General features: G+C 26.3%; 1 protein-coding gene across 1 annotated transcript; it reads left to right on the top strand.

Moving 5' to 3' along the window:
* Positions 1-9,128: 9,128 nt before the first annotated feature.
* On the top strand, positions 9,129-11,923 carry LOC137839039 (paired amphipathic helix protein Sin3-like 3). The gene is made up of 8 exons (XM_068648167.1): positions 9,129-9,265; positions 9,391-9,659; positions 9,953-10,031; positions 10,308-10,457; positions 10,577-10,821; positions 11,258-11,394; positions 11,680-11,755; positions 11,919-11,923. The coding sequence occupies exons 1-8, from the start codon at positions 9,129-9,131 to the stop codon at positions 11,921-11,923; spliced, it is 1,098 nt and encodes a 365-aa protein (XP_068504268.1).
* Positions 11,924-14,283: the final 2,360 nt, after the last annotated feature.

The following is a 14,283-nucleotide window of genomic DNA, read 5'->3' as shown; positions in this document are numbered from 1 at the left end:
TGGTCTCCTCCAATAATTTATAGTTAACCGTTAAACGAATTAGTTGGAGATCACATATCGATTACAGATAAGATTAATTTATAATAGTTAATACAAACATGTTACGATTTTGTAAGAATAAAATAAAACAAAAATTCATCTATTAAGAATTGGTGTAATGTTTTCATTATCAAGCTTGTGCATTTGTGATTCAATGTTTTCATAGTTGATCTTTTACACTTGTGTTACATTTAATGGATTAGTAATGTGCTAAATACACTATATCTTTTTGTATTGGTCTTGATATATTAATTTTATGTAATGAAGTAAGGGGCAACCAAAGATGAAAGGTGGGGTGAGCAGAGACTAACCATAAATGATAGTTTGGCATAAGTCAATTTATTAAAGGAGGTGTTTGGAGATAAGAAAGAAAAGTACCATGGCTTTCTGAAAGTTATGAAGAACTTCAAGATTAAAAGGTTTGAACATGTTGCACCACTTTCTTCCAACACCAATATTTTTTTTCTTTGTCTATTATATTTTTTTAAGAGCAAGAATATAAATTTTGTTATCTGATTATTTCTTTCTATATTCATTTATAGAATTGATACAACTAGTGTCATAGCTAGAGTAAATAAGGTCTTTAAAGGGCACAAAGATCTAATTTTGCAATTTAACATTTTCTTGCCAAATGGATATGATATTAAACTGTCATTGGAGGATGAGCAACCTCCCCTTGAGAAGCTCATTGAATTCGCACAAAAACTTTAATGTATTTCATTCATTCATTTAATAACATTTATTTTGACTTGTAGTGCATAAACAATTTTGAAATTATGAGTGTGGTTACTATGTCATACAATGGATGTGAATTATTGTGCAAGCTGGAAGTGATAGAGGTTGAGATCAGGCCCATTTCAAATGAATTGGCAAGTAGTTATTAATAGATAGCCCTATTCTCATCTCATGGTTTGCATTTTTGAGAGGATATAGAGTGGAAGTCTTTCTCTATCCTACGTTATTCCCTGTGGTTGGAGTTGTAGTTGGAGAGTAGGTAATACGTTTGGTCTCGGAAGAGATGCAACATTAAGAGTTATTCGCAAAAATGGTATACTCTTAAATTTTATACGAGATGTAACTCCTATGTCACATAATGGATGTAGGTAGGTAATACCGTAAAACACAAAGACATTAAATTTGATGTTTATTATTTATGGACTAATTCAAACAAAATTCAAATGTATGAATTTTTCAATGACTCACAATCGCTAGATTCGAAAGCACTAGAGTATGCCAAAACAATATGGTCAAAATATTTTGTAACCATGTATAACACCTTATGATAGATGAATGATATTTTAATTTTTTTGTTGAACTTTCTATTGTACTCATATTTAAATTATGATGTTATATGCAATCAATTTCGTTATAATGCATGATTTTCCTGAAAATTTGACACATTATGCAGGACAAAAGCATATATAACAATAGTCGAAAATTTATAAAAAAAATAACACTTTTAACGAAGGTTCTGAACATAAACCATCTTCAAAAAAACCCAATGAGACATTTATAACGATGGTTCCTAGACATAACTATTTGTAAAACTGCTTTAGAATGGCTTTATAGATATGGAAAAATAATCATAAATTTATAAACTTAAAGTATGCGGAATTTTTATATAACAATTACGTTGAATTGATTTTCGAAGTATGGAATTCATTCCAAATAAAAGATTGTGATTTCCATTTTCATTTAATTTAAATTTGGGATGTTTGATTTTTTATTTTTTAAATAAGTTAAGATTAGATTATATGAGAAAATGGAAAACATAGTTGTTATTCTATCTTTAAACATAATATAAGTAATGATTAAAACCTTCAAAATCATCATTTAAAAACAAGTGAAGCCTTATTAGTGATCTCATATCCTCTCGATAAAACTGTTAAGTGAGTTTGAAGTTTGAACTCTCTTTATTGCAACAAATTATAGTTACATTGATTTACATTGAAGTAGTGCAAATTTGGTTTCTTCAATATCTTGTTAGAATATGTTTGATTTATTTATCTTATTTTTCATTTCTATTGTTAGGAATGAAGAGGTTATGGAAAACGGTAGTTCTAGTTCACAACCCAAACAGCTCGTGGTACCATCTTCGCCCACCTCTCTAACACGACAATAAGTTCATGTTTCCTTTTTTTTCTCTTCAATCTTCTGCTTAGTTGGTCTCTTCCAATAAGTTATAGTTAACCATTAAACAAATTTGTTAAAGATCACATATCGATTACATATAAGATTAATTTGTAATAGTTAATACAAACACATTACTATTTTGTAAGATTGAAATAAGACTAAAATTCATTTATTCAAAGTTGGTGTAATGTTTTCATTATCAAACTTGTGCATATTTGGTTTTTCTCAGTCAATTTTGTTGTCATTATTATAAATATATCAAGTTTATAAAATATAAAAAGAAAATTGTATTTATAAAGTTATAGTGCATTTGTGATTCACTGTTGTCATAGTTGATCTTTTACACTTATGTTACATTTAATGGATTAGTAATGTGCTAAATACACTATATCTTTTTTGTATTGGTATTGATATATTAATGTTATGTAAAGAAGCAAGGGGCAATCACAGATGAAAAGTGGGGCGAGCATATGTCAATTTAGTAAAGGGGGTGTTTCGAGATAAGAAAGAAAAGCACCATGGCTTTCTGGAAGCTTTGAAGGACTTTAAGGTTAAAAGGTTTGAACATGTTGCACCACTTTCTTTCAACTCCAATATTTTTATTTTTCTTTGTCTGTTATATTTTCTTAGGAGCAAGAATCTAGATTTTGTTATCTGATTATTTGTTTCTCTATTCATTTATAGAATTTATACAACTTGTGTCACAACTAGAGTAAAGGAGTTGTTTAAAGGGCACAAAGATTTTCTTGCCAAATGGATATGAAATTAAACTTCCATTGAAGGATGAGCAACCTCTTATTGAGAAGCCAATTGAATTCGCACAAAAACTTTAATGTAACATTCATTTAATAACATTTATTTTGAATTGTAGTGTAATAAGCAATTTTGAAATTATGATGTATTTCATTCATTTATTTAATAACATTTATTTTAACTTGTAGTGCAATAAGCAATTTTGAAATTATGAGTGTGGTTACTATGTCATACAATGGATGTCAACTATTGTGCAAGTTGGAATTGAGAGAGGTTGAGATCAGGTAATACCTCAAAATACAAAGACATTAAATTTGATGTTTATTATTTATGGACTAATTCAAACAAAATTCAAATGTCACAGTTTTTCAATGACTCACAGTCGCTAGATTTGGAAGCATTGGAGTATGCCAAAACAGCATGGTCAAAATATTTTGTAACCATGTATAACACCTTAGGATAGATGAATGTCATTATAATTTTTGTTGTTGAACTTTTTCATGTATAATTACTTTTGTTGAACTTTTTATTGTACTTATATTTTAATTATGATTTTATATGCACTCAAAATTTCGTTATAAAGCATGATTTTCCTTAAATTTTGATACATTATACAGGACGAAAGCATATATAGCAATATTCAAAAAAAATTTAAAAAAAAACATTTTTAACGATGCATAACCGTCGATAAAACTACTTCAAAATGGCTTTAATTGTGATTTCTCAGTATAATTGTCGTTAAAATTGGCTTCAGTGTAACTTATTTTTTCATTTTTCTTTATTTAAATGATGATTTCGAGTTGAGTGTCGTAAAAAAAATTATAATGACAGTTTTATAACCGTCGTTAAAAGTCATTGTTTTATAACAACATCCTCATTAACGATGGTTATAAAATCGTCTTCAAATCTTATTTTTAACTGTCGATAAAAGTTATTTTTGCAGTGAATGTAATTTATAAATTTGTATTTAAACATTAGCTACTAAAGTTTTAGCTACTAACTAATTTATATTTAAATTAGTTATTATTAATCTTTTAGAGACTAATTTAGAATCTAAAATATTAGTAATTAAAGCCTTGATAGCTAATTTAGATACTAATTTAGAAACTATTTTATAAATTTTTATTAATAATATAAATCATTTTATAAATTTTTATTAATTATTTTATTCTCTAAATTTAATTATTATTTAATAAAAAAAATGTGATAACTAACCTCATAAAAAATTCTTGTGCTAAAGAGTTTGAAGAAACTACTAAAGAATACCATATAAGAGCTTGGAAAGGTTATAAATAGTTTTGTATTAAATTTCAAAATGTACTATATTTGATTTGTATTGCTTATTGTTACAAATCTTAGATTGAATAGATCCTTTAAAGTCCAAGTGAGAATTCCAACTAAATATAACTTGACCGTATACTATAACCTACTTCAATAACTTTAGTTTATATCTTAAACATTTAAACAAACATATTCATAATCTGATCATTTTAAATATATTAAATTATATTATAATCATGATTTGTTTTGTGTGGTGTATTTGTTTAAAATATTTATACCGATAATTTCTTATTTTTAAATTAGAAATTGGAACGTTGTTCTTTTGTTACTTTTTTGACATCTATAAAAATAGCATATAATTATTCAATTCGTTTTAAAATACATGACTTAACTTTTTTTTCTAGAAATTTCTTATAAATGTTTATATATAAATCCATATATCTTTCAAACTGTAAATACTTATTACATAACTTTTATAATGTTAAATCTACTTATATCATTTTAGATTAAATAGATTAAAATTTAAATTAAATTTATATTATTATGAATTTAAATGGTTTTAATTGGATCAATCTTTATTTTTAGACTTACTTTTATCTTATCTTTTAAAAGAATATTTTGTAAATGATAAAAATAAAATAAAAAATACAATAAGCTTGACATAGTAATTAAAGATTTTGTATTTATACATTTACAAAGATAAGAATCTTATTTGATATTTGATACATGCTAAATTCGATGGACTAATAACAATCACATAACCTGAGTGGGATTTATTTTATAACTAATAATCATATAATTGTTTAAATATATTATTAAAAATTAAAAATAAACTTACACAACTTAATATTTAGCTATATTATAAAGATATGAAATATTCTAATAAATTTATAAAGTTAAAGATATATGCAGAATTTTTATATAACAATTAGATTGAATTGATTTTCCAAATCATTTACGAAATTCAATCCAAATAAAAAGACTGCTATTTCAGTTTTCAGTTTGTTTGAATTTTATTTTTGATTTTTTAGATAAGTAAGATTAGATTAGAATGAAAAACATAGTTGTTATTATATCTTTAAACATAATATAAGTGCCTATTAAAACTTTTAAAATCATAAATTAAAAACAAGCAAGGCCTTACTTCTAACAATAAGAATTATGATAATAACAATAATTGTCAAGAAAAGAATAATTTTACTTTAAAAATCTATTTTTATAAATTATCTTTTTTCTTTGCATAACAATATATAAAACACTTTCCCCTTTCATCAATATTTTATTTATATTATCTATTGTTTTATAACTCAATTATTTGAATCATATTAAACCATTTAATTTTTTTTACTATAATTCTTTATTTTATTTTTTGATTAATAATTTTTTATTTCTTTACATTTTTTAATTTAATTTTCTTAAAATATATCTATTTTTTATTCAAATATTTTATTTCTCTACATTAATATGTTTTATACATTTATTCTTTGAAAATACAAATAATTTTTCAAATTTTTTTGTAATTCATTTTTTTCCTGATTTGTTCATAAAATTTCTTTAATTACCCTTTTTTCATTTATATTTCCTTCATATATATGCTTTTACTAAATAATTATTTATTCAAACTTTTACTTCCTTGAATTGTTATATTCCATACAAATTTTTTTTTTAAATATAAATTTTTTACAACTCAATAACTTTAATTATATTAAAGACTTATTATTTCTTTGCAAATCTTCTTTTAAATTTTTTTTCTTACATTTTTTTTCTTTATATATTTTTTATAATGTATATTTATTTAAAATATATGTATTTGAAAATATTTATTTATAAATATATGTATTTATTCCTTTTTTCGTTATTTATAGTTATTAATCTATACACTTTTTTTAAGTCTGTTTTTTTTTTAAAAAAATCCAAAATAATTCTTTTTATACAAAAAAAAAAAGTTCAACAACAAAATCACCCAATAGTGTGCTATCTATAAATATTTTGCACAGTTTGTTATTTAAAAAAAAAAAAAAAAAAACAACGATGTGAGCTAGTTGGATTAACAGTCCTGAACAAAATATAAGATATACATTTATATAGAAGAGACATTTTTACAAAAAAAAAAAGGTAAATCATATAGGAAGAACCCTATATACACCATCACTTACCACTCAGTGATCTCATTTTCACTTTGTAAAATTGTTAGCTGAGTTTGATGTTTGAACTCTCTTTTTGCTGTAGCAAATTATAGTTACATTCCTTTACATTTACTGGAAATATATATGTTTTGGTTTATTTATTTTATTTTTTATTACTATTGTTAAGAACGAAGATTTCAAGCGAAACTATGGAAGTCCAAGAAAAAACTATGAAAGTGCAGACAAAAATTCCTTTGCTTTTTCTTTCTTGTTGCATCTTTATGTTTTTCTTCCTGCACTCTCATAATTTTAAAAGTCTCAAAATTGGGTTTGACTTTTTATTTGGAAAAAGACACCGTGGTGGAGTGTGCTAGGAGATGTTCTGGAAGCAAATTGTTAATAAATTGTTGATTTTTGGATTGTTGAATCCAAAAGCCTAATTTCTGTTATGGATTGATGGATCTGGAAGATTTACGGATTCCCCAATTCGAAAGATTTACAGATTCTCTAATCCAGAAGATTTACGGATTCCCCAATCCAGAAGATTTATGGATTTCCAAATCCAGAATATGAAAAAATCAATGCGGATTCCTGATTTCATAAAATTACCGAACTGCAATGTCTGAAATACTAGATATAAACTGCGGAAACGATAATCCAAAACACTATCGACCACTACCAAAAGAAACATCTTTTTGTGCTAAGAGATGAAGCAGCCCCGCCACTTTTCAAAGAGAAATGGAATCTGTGTGTGCAGTCTATGGGCAAAGGGCAAAGGAAGAAGAAAGAGTAGTGTAAGTCTTATGTACATTTTGGGGTTTAAAATAATAATAGGGTTATTGTTGTCTTTGCATAATATTGTAGGGCTGCAAAACGAAAAATGTAGGAGTGGAGGAAGAAAGTGTCAAATTACTTTTAAAAATATAGTCCTTACCCAAAATGAAAGCACTTGATTAGAAAAAAAAAAATTAACTATTTGTACCGCCAATAAGAGTCTATATTTTTTAAAAGTTGAAACACATCATAGAAAACTTCTTCCTACACCCAATCATTTTTAACTTGCACCCAACATAATTTATTTCATTCTAAAAATGTCAAAATTCGAAATTGAAAATAATACATTCAAGAAAAATATATTTAGAATTTAAAATTCAAAATCTCATTCCGATAAAAAAAATCCTTAATATATAAAATTCGTTTCGGAAAAAAGAATCCAGAAACATTCTGGAAAAGAATATCCATAATGTATAATCCTATTTATTTAAGGATATTTTCGTCTTTTTATCTGAAATTGGGTACATTAATATGGTACAGGAAGTAATTGTCCACGGTACATTCTCATGATTCCGAAAAAAACAGAAAAAAAAAAAAGATAAGAAAAACAATCTAAAATGGATAAATGTTAAGACTGTATTTAGATTTTAAAATAGTTGTTTTAAGAATTATGTTAGTAATAAATTTGAATTAATTTTTAGATTACAATTCATAAAAGCTAAATTTATTTAAAAATGAATTTTATATATGAAAACACGGAATTGTAAACATCAATCCCATGTAGTTTATATTTAAATATTTTATTTTATATAATAATCATGATTGGTTTTATCATGATTTTTTTATGTTGAGTATTTTCTTAAATAATTTTTATGAGACATCTTAATGTTTGTATATCAATATATCTTTCAAACAATTACCGTCATCACATAAAAAAATATATAATTTTAAACACTTGTAATATGTCTTGTCATGTACACCAATTAGTTATATCATAACTTCTAAATCTACTTAGATATTTTTAAGATTAAATAGATTAAACTTTAAATCAATTTAATTACTTATAAGAGAATATTTAGTAAATGATAAAAAATAAAGTAAAAAATACAATAAGTTGATATAGTAATTAAAGATTTCGTATTTTATACATTTAAACACTAATAATTCTTTAAAAGTATATTATTAAAAAAAATTGCACAGCTTAATAGTGAGTTATATTATATAGATATGAAAAGATTATCATAAATTTATAAATTTAAAGATATTCAGAATTTTTATATAACAATTATATTGAATTGTTTTCGAAAATTCAATCTAAATAAAATATTGTGATTTTGGTTTTCAGTTAATTTAAATTTGGGATATTTGATTTTGGATTTTTTTATAAGTTAAGATTATATTAGATTAGAAAGAGCATAGTTGTTATTATCTTTAAACATAATATAAGTTTAGATTAAAAAGCTTCAAAATCATAAATTCAAAACTAGTGAAGCCTCATCAGTGATCTCACATCCATTCTGTAAAACTGTTGAGTGAGTTTGAAGTTTGAAGTCTCTCTTTATTGCAACAAATTATAATTACATTAATTTACAGTGAAGTAATACAAATTTGGTTTCTTGAATTTTTTGTTAGAATATGTTTGATTTATTTATCTTATTTTTCATTGCTATTGTTAAGAATGAAGAGGTTATGGGAAGACGGTAGTTCTATTTCACAACCAAAAAAGCTCGTGGTGTTATCTCCTCTAACAAAACAGTAAGTTCATGTTTCCCAATTAGTCAATTTCTCAACTAGTGTTGCTGCCATCATTAAAAAATATATCAAGTTTATAAAAAAATAGAAATGAGATTGTATTTATAAAGTTAGAGTGAATTTATGATTCAATCTTTGTCATAGTTGCTCTTCTACACTTATGTTATATTTAATGGATTTAATGGATTAATAATGTGCTAAATACACTATATCTTTATGTATTGATCTTGATTTATTGATGTTATGTAATGAAGCAAGGGGCAACCACAGATGAAAAGTGGGGGTGAGCAGAGACTAACCGTAAATGATGGTCTGGCATATGTCAATTTAGTAAAAGAGGTGTTTCGAGATAAGAAAGAAAAGTATCATGGCTTTCTGGAAGCTATGAAGGACTTCAAGGCTAAAAGGTTTGAATATGTTCTTTCACTTTCTCCTACCTCCAATATTTTTTTTTTCTTTGTCTGTTATATTTTCTTAGAGCAAAAATCTAGATTTTATTATCTCATTATTTGTCTCTATTGTTCATTTATAGAATTGATACAATTGGTGCCATAGCTAAAGTAAAGGAGTTGTTTAAAGGGCACAAAGATCTAATTTTGCGATTTAACATTTTCTTGCCAAATGAATATGAAATTAAACTACCATTGGAGGATGAGCAACCTCCCCTTGAGAAGCCCATTGAATTCGCACAAAAAGAAGTTGAAATGTGTTTAACGAGTGTTGATAACAATCACAGAAGGTGTGGTGCAAAACAAAAGAAGCCTATAGAAGATTCTTCTGTTTTTGAAAGTCCTTTGAAAAGTAAGTATATCAACACTTCTGGTTTTGAATTAAGAAATGTTGTTTTATCTTCTCAAACAAACTTAATGAACATAGATATAAACATTTCAGCATTAGAAACATGTACTTTTTCAATCTTATAGAAAAGTTCACTCTCTAAAACTGTTAACTGGAAGTTTGAAATCTCTCTTTATTGCAACAAATTATAGTTACATTCTTTACAGTGATGTAATGCACATTTACTTTCTTGAATCTCTTTTTAGGATTGGTCTCTTTTTCTTATTATTTATCATATTTTTCATTACTATTGTTAGGAAAGAAGAAATCAAGGGAAGATGCTAACACTAGTTCACAACCCAAACAACCTGTTATGCTCACCTCTAAAAGAAATTAGTAAGTTCACATCTTCCTTTTTCGTCTTCAATCTCTTATTTAAGGGACTGTTTTGATTCCTTCTAAAACTTTTATTTTTTACGAAAGAATAATTGTATTGCATTGTCAAGGTTGTTTTGCAAGTTTGGAGTATGAAGAAATAGTCAATATCTCAAAGTATTTTTATTGTCATGGTTACAAAAAAAAAATTAAAATAGGAAAAAATGAGTTAAATGCTTTGGAGTTTTCTATATCCAATGGTTTTAATGTTGTTTTTTTGTGTGTTGTGTAATGAAGCATTAGCCAAACACAGATGAGAAGTGGTGATGATCAGAGACTAATCATAAACGCGTTGGCATATATCAAGACAATAAAGGAAGTGTTTTCAGATAAGAAAGAAAAGTATCATGACTTTCTAGAAGTTATGTGGGATTTCAAGGCTCAAAGGTTTGAACATGTTTTACTACATTAATCAACTCCGAGATTTTTATTTTTCTTTGTCTATTATATTTTATTTGGAGAGAGGATTTGTTATATGATTATTTGTTTCTCTGTTTTTATCATAGAATTGATACAGCAGGTGTCGTAGCAAGAGTGAAGGAATTGTTTAAAGGGCAAAAAGATCTAATTTTGGGATTGAACACTTTCTTGCCAACTGAATATGAAATTACGCTGCCATTGGAGGATAAACTACCTCACAAAAAGAGATCTAGTTATAGGGTCCAAGACTCTGGTGCCAATCATGATACTAATGAAAATGTTGTCATACACCCTAGTTCATGTGTTCTTGATGATATAAGTTCTATGAAAAGTGAGTATATTAACACTTCCTATTTTAAATTTAGAAATTCTTTTATATTCTCAAATAAATTTTATGAACAAAAATATAAAAATTTCCGCAATGCAAGCATGTACTTGAATATTATAAAAAATATATATATATTAACACTTGGAAATTAATCTCTAATGATAAAAGTTGTCGTTTATTTTTCCCTCATTGATAATAGAGGTATAAAAAATTTGATATCTCTATTTATTGGACTATCTAAAATGGAGAAATGCATTGTATTATGTATTTAGTATCTAGGTTAGGTTCTTTTCATGTTAAAATGTTTGAATTGTGAGAAGAATAATCATTTGCATAATGTTTGTTATTGTCCTATATTATTTTATTTGTTCATTGGTAATTTTAGCTTCTTATTTTCATTTTATGATTCACTTTATTTTTTAAAATTTGGTCATCACAGGTATGTTTAGTGGCGTATTTGGTTACCTTGAAGAAGCAAATGAGAGATTACGAAATCCATATGATTTTCAGGAATTTTTGAAATATCTACGTATCTACAGCAAGGAACTAATTACCCAAGAAGAATTGAAATTATTGGTATGATTTATACATTTAAATTTAAATTATTGAAACTATCTTTTCTCGTTTTATTGAATCCATTTCGGTTGAATATATATAATTTAGCTGGAATTGAACATGAGTTTTAATAAAAAAAAATGAGGGCAAAATATGGAAAAGGTGCTGAATTAGTTATAGGAAAAGAGAAACAAAACATGTACCAGGTCTTCTTCTTTTTCCTGCAATGTTTGAAGTATCATTATAGTGATATAACTAATTTAATACTTTAAGTGATTTCTAAAATGTAATTGGTTATTCTTGTAGGTGGGCAATCTATTTGGACAACATGCAGATCTTATGGAGGGATTTAATGAATTCTTGGCTCAACGTGGAAAGAATGGTAGTGTTCAACATCAAAATAAATTTTCACTTTTACTAAGTCTAGCTTTTCTTTTTATTTGTTCTAATCAAGTATTGTCATGCAGAAGGATTGTTCAATGTCGTCTTGAATGAAAGTAAGTACATGTTTTCTTTCTTCTGTTATCTCTTTTATCTTAATGTAGCATGAACTCAAAGAAACATTTTCAGCTTCATATTTGTCCAACAAAATATCTTAATGTTTTTTATTCATCAGACATCTAATGGCAAGAAGGACATGTACCAAAACCATAAAACCAGAGGAAAGGGATCGAGATCGTGACAGTGATGACAAGATGAAAGAAAAATGATGTCTTAGTTTATAAAATGTCTTTGTATTCTTAATATAAAAGAAACCCTTTTATATTTGTTATTTGTGTAGAAGAAAGAGGGTGCATGAACAAATGTGTGCAATTATGGTAGTATACAATTTTGAATCATTAATGTGAAGTATTATTTTTTATGTAATCATCTTCTTCTATTTCTATTTGTGGTTTTTTCCTATAACATTGATGGTATAACATTGACTTATATATTGTATAACATTGATGGTGTGCTTGTTTATGGGTTTTTGTTTAAAATTTTCATGTACTTATCAAACTCCTTTATGTTAAGTGTTTTAGTGAATGGATATGCTAAAAAAAATTTCCATCTACATTTTCATTTTTATGTATTGTCCTCATGTTCAATGATCTCTCATGATTAAATAATATCTTTGCAAAATATGTTTAGATTTTAGGTATGATTTTGGTTCTTGTGTGTGCTTGAGCAATACCTCCATTATTATCATAATACAATGGAACTAATTTTAATGAATGAAATGCACCTAGTTCATAAATGAACTTTTTCATTCAAAGTGCCTTCTCAACTGTCTTACTAGCATCTATATATTTTGCTTCAATTGATGTATCTCTTTCTTCTTGAGTTTCATTACAATCCTTCAAAAGAATATTTTCCCAATTCTTATTAGTAAATATCCTCTTTTAGAGTTTTTCATGTCATGCCTATTTTAAAGATGGTATCAAAATACAATCTTTACATTATTTATATTTATTGTTGGAGATCCCACATCGACTAGAGATTGGAGTCTTTCATTGTATATAAGTGGGTGCAAACCTCAACCTCATGAGCCGATTTTATGGGGTTGAGTTAGGCTTAAAGTCCACTTCTTAATATGGTATCAGAGCCATTTCGAGCCTATCCTAGCGAGTATTTGTTGGGCTTATCGTGCCACCCGCTATCGGGCCGCTATCGGACCACCCATAATATATAGTCCCATGCACGAGTTGGTAGTCTCGGCGTGAGGGGGGTGTGTTGGAGATCCCACATCGACTAGAGATTCGAGCCTTTCATTGTATATAAGTGGGTGCAAACCTCAACCTCATGAGCCGGTTTTATGGGGTTGAGTTAGGCTTAAAGTCCACTTCTTAATATTTATCTTTATAAATCTTTATTCTTAAGACACAAATTGGCTTTCTTAAATCTTTCATGCAGAACTATTTTGAAAGTCAAATATTTTTGTATTGTAGTGTTAGTATCATTCCTAATGAGTAATATGTCATCCACGTAATACGTCCATAAAATATATACTCTATTTTTAACTTTTTACAAATACAAGGTTCTTCCTCAGATCTAACAAAATCAAAATTTTTAATATTTTATTAAAGAAGTCCACAACTATCAAATGATTTCTCTAGACAACATCTATAACCATCAAATGATACATTTCTAGATATATCCTATAAATGGTTCAATATCCTAGGATCTACAAGGCTCAAACTCCTAGATCAAGTGACATATTGGTGATCATCATCGCCTCTCAAGTTCAAGCTTGTGATAGACAAACAACAATTAGAGTTCCACAAATTGTCAAAAATGACCTTGTAAATCAAACTGTTCATAAAGAATAGGTCAATGCTGGACAACGTGTTAACCAACCATTTGAACAACAAGTTCCTTAGAAAAGTAATGAGACAATCTTATAAAAATCTAATGAAATAAAACATCCAACAATTTATAATGATTATATAGTAGTGTATCTACAAGAATTGAACTATAATATTGGAGGTAAAAATGATCCTAAAACATTTTTGCAAGTCATAAATTTTACATAATCAAATTTGTGTTATAATGTTATAAAAGATGAGATTCATTGTTGATTTGTTTGTTTCATCTTAATTAGAAAGAAATACCTTAATTGTCTTATTTACATATTATTTTGATAATTAAAACTCAAATTTTGTCTTAATTTCCCACTCTTATCCTTCTTTTTCTTCTAATTTTACAATAAATATTACACCTATACGTAAAGTTTCAATATAAAAAGGAGATTACTCTTGTAGCTTCATTAATACTCGATACTTTCCTTATATTTTTTTTAACAAATCACACTCATTTACATTATGTTTTTAATAAACTAACATTCATCTCCTTTATTTTATTTAAAACTAATATATTCGTTAAACTTAAATAAAAAAAAATAAAACATTAGTTTATAATATAAAAGTTATA

The sequence above is a fragment of the Phaseolus vulgaris genome, chromosome 3 (genome assembly GCF_000499845.2).
Source record: "Phaseolus vulgaris cultivar G19833 chromosome 3, P. vulgaris v2.0, whole genome shotgun sequence".
In the NCBI taxonomy this organism is placed as follows: Eukaryota; Viridiplantae; Streptophyta; class Magnoliopsida; order Fabales; family Fabaceae; genus Phaseolus; species Phaseolus vulgaris.
This window is presented reverse-complemented; position numbering and strand designations above follow the sequence as displayed.

Excerpts from the sequence above, each read along its gene's own strand:
- LOC137839039 (XM_068648167.1), top strand. The coding sequence starts at position 9,129 with ATGAAAAGTGGGGGTGAGCAGAGACTAACCGTAAATGATGGTCTGGCA. Across the intron at positions 10,458-10,576 it reads TGGGATTTCAAGGCTCAAAG|AATTGATACAGCAGGTGTCG; the intron begins GTTTGAACATGT and ends TTTTTATCATAG. Across the intron at positions 11,395-11,679 it reads AAGAAGAATTGAAATTATTG|GTGGGCAATCTATTTGGACA; the intron begins GTATGATTTATA and ends TTATTCTTGTAG.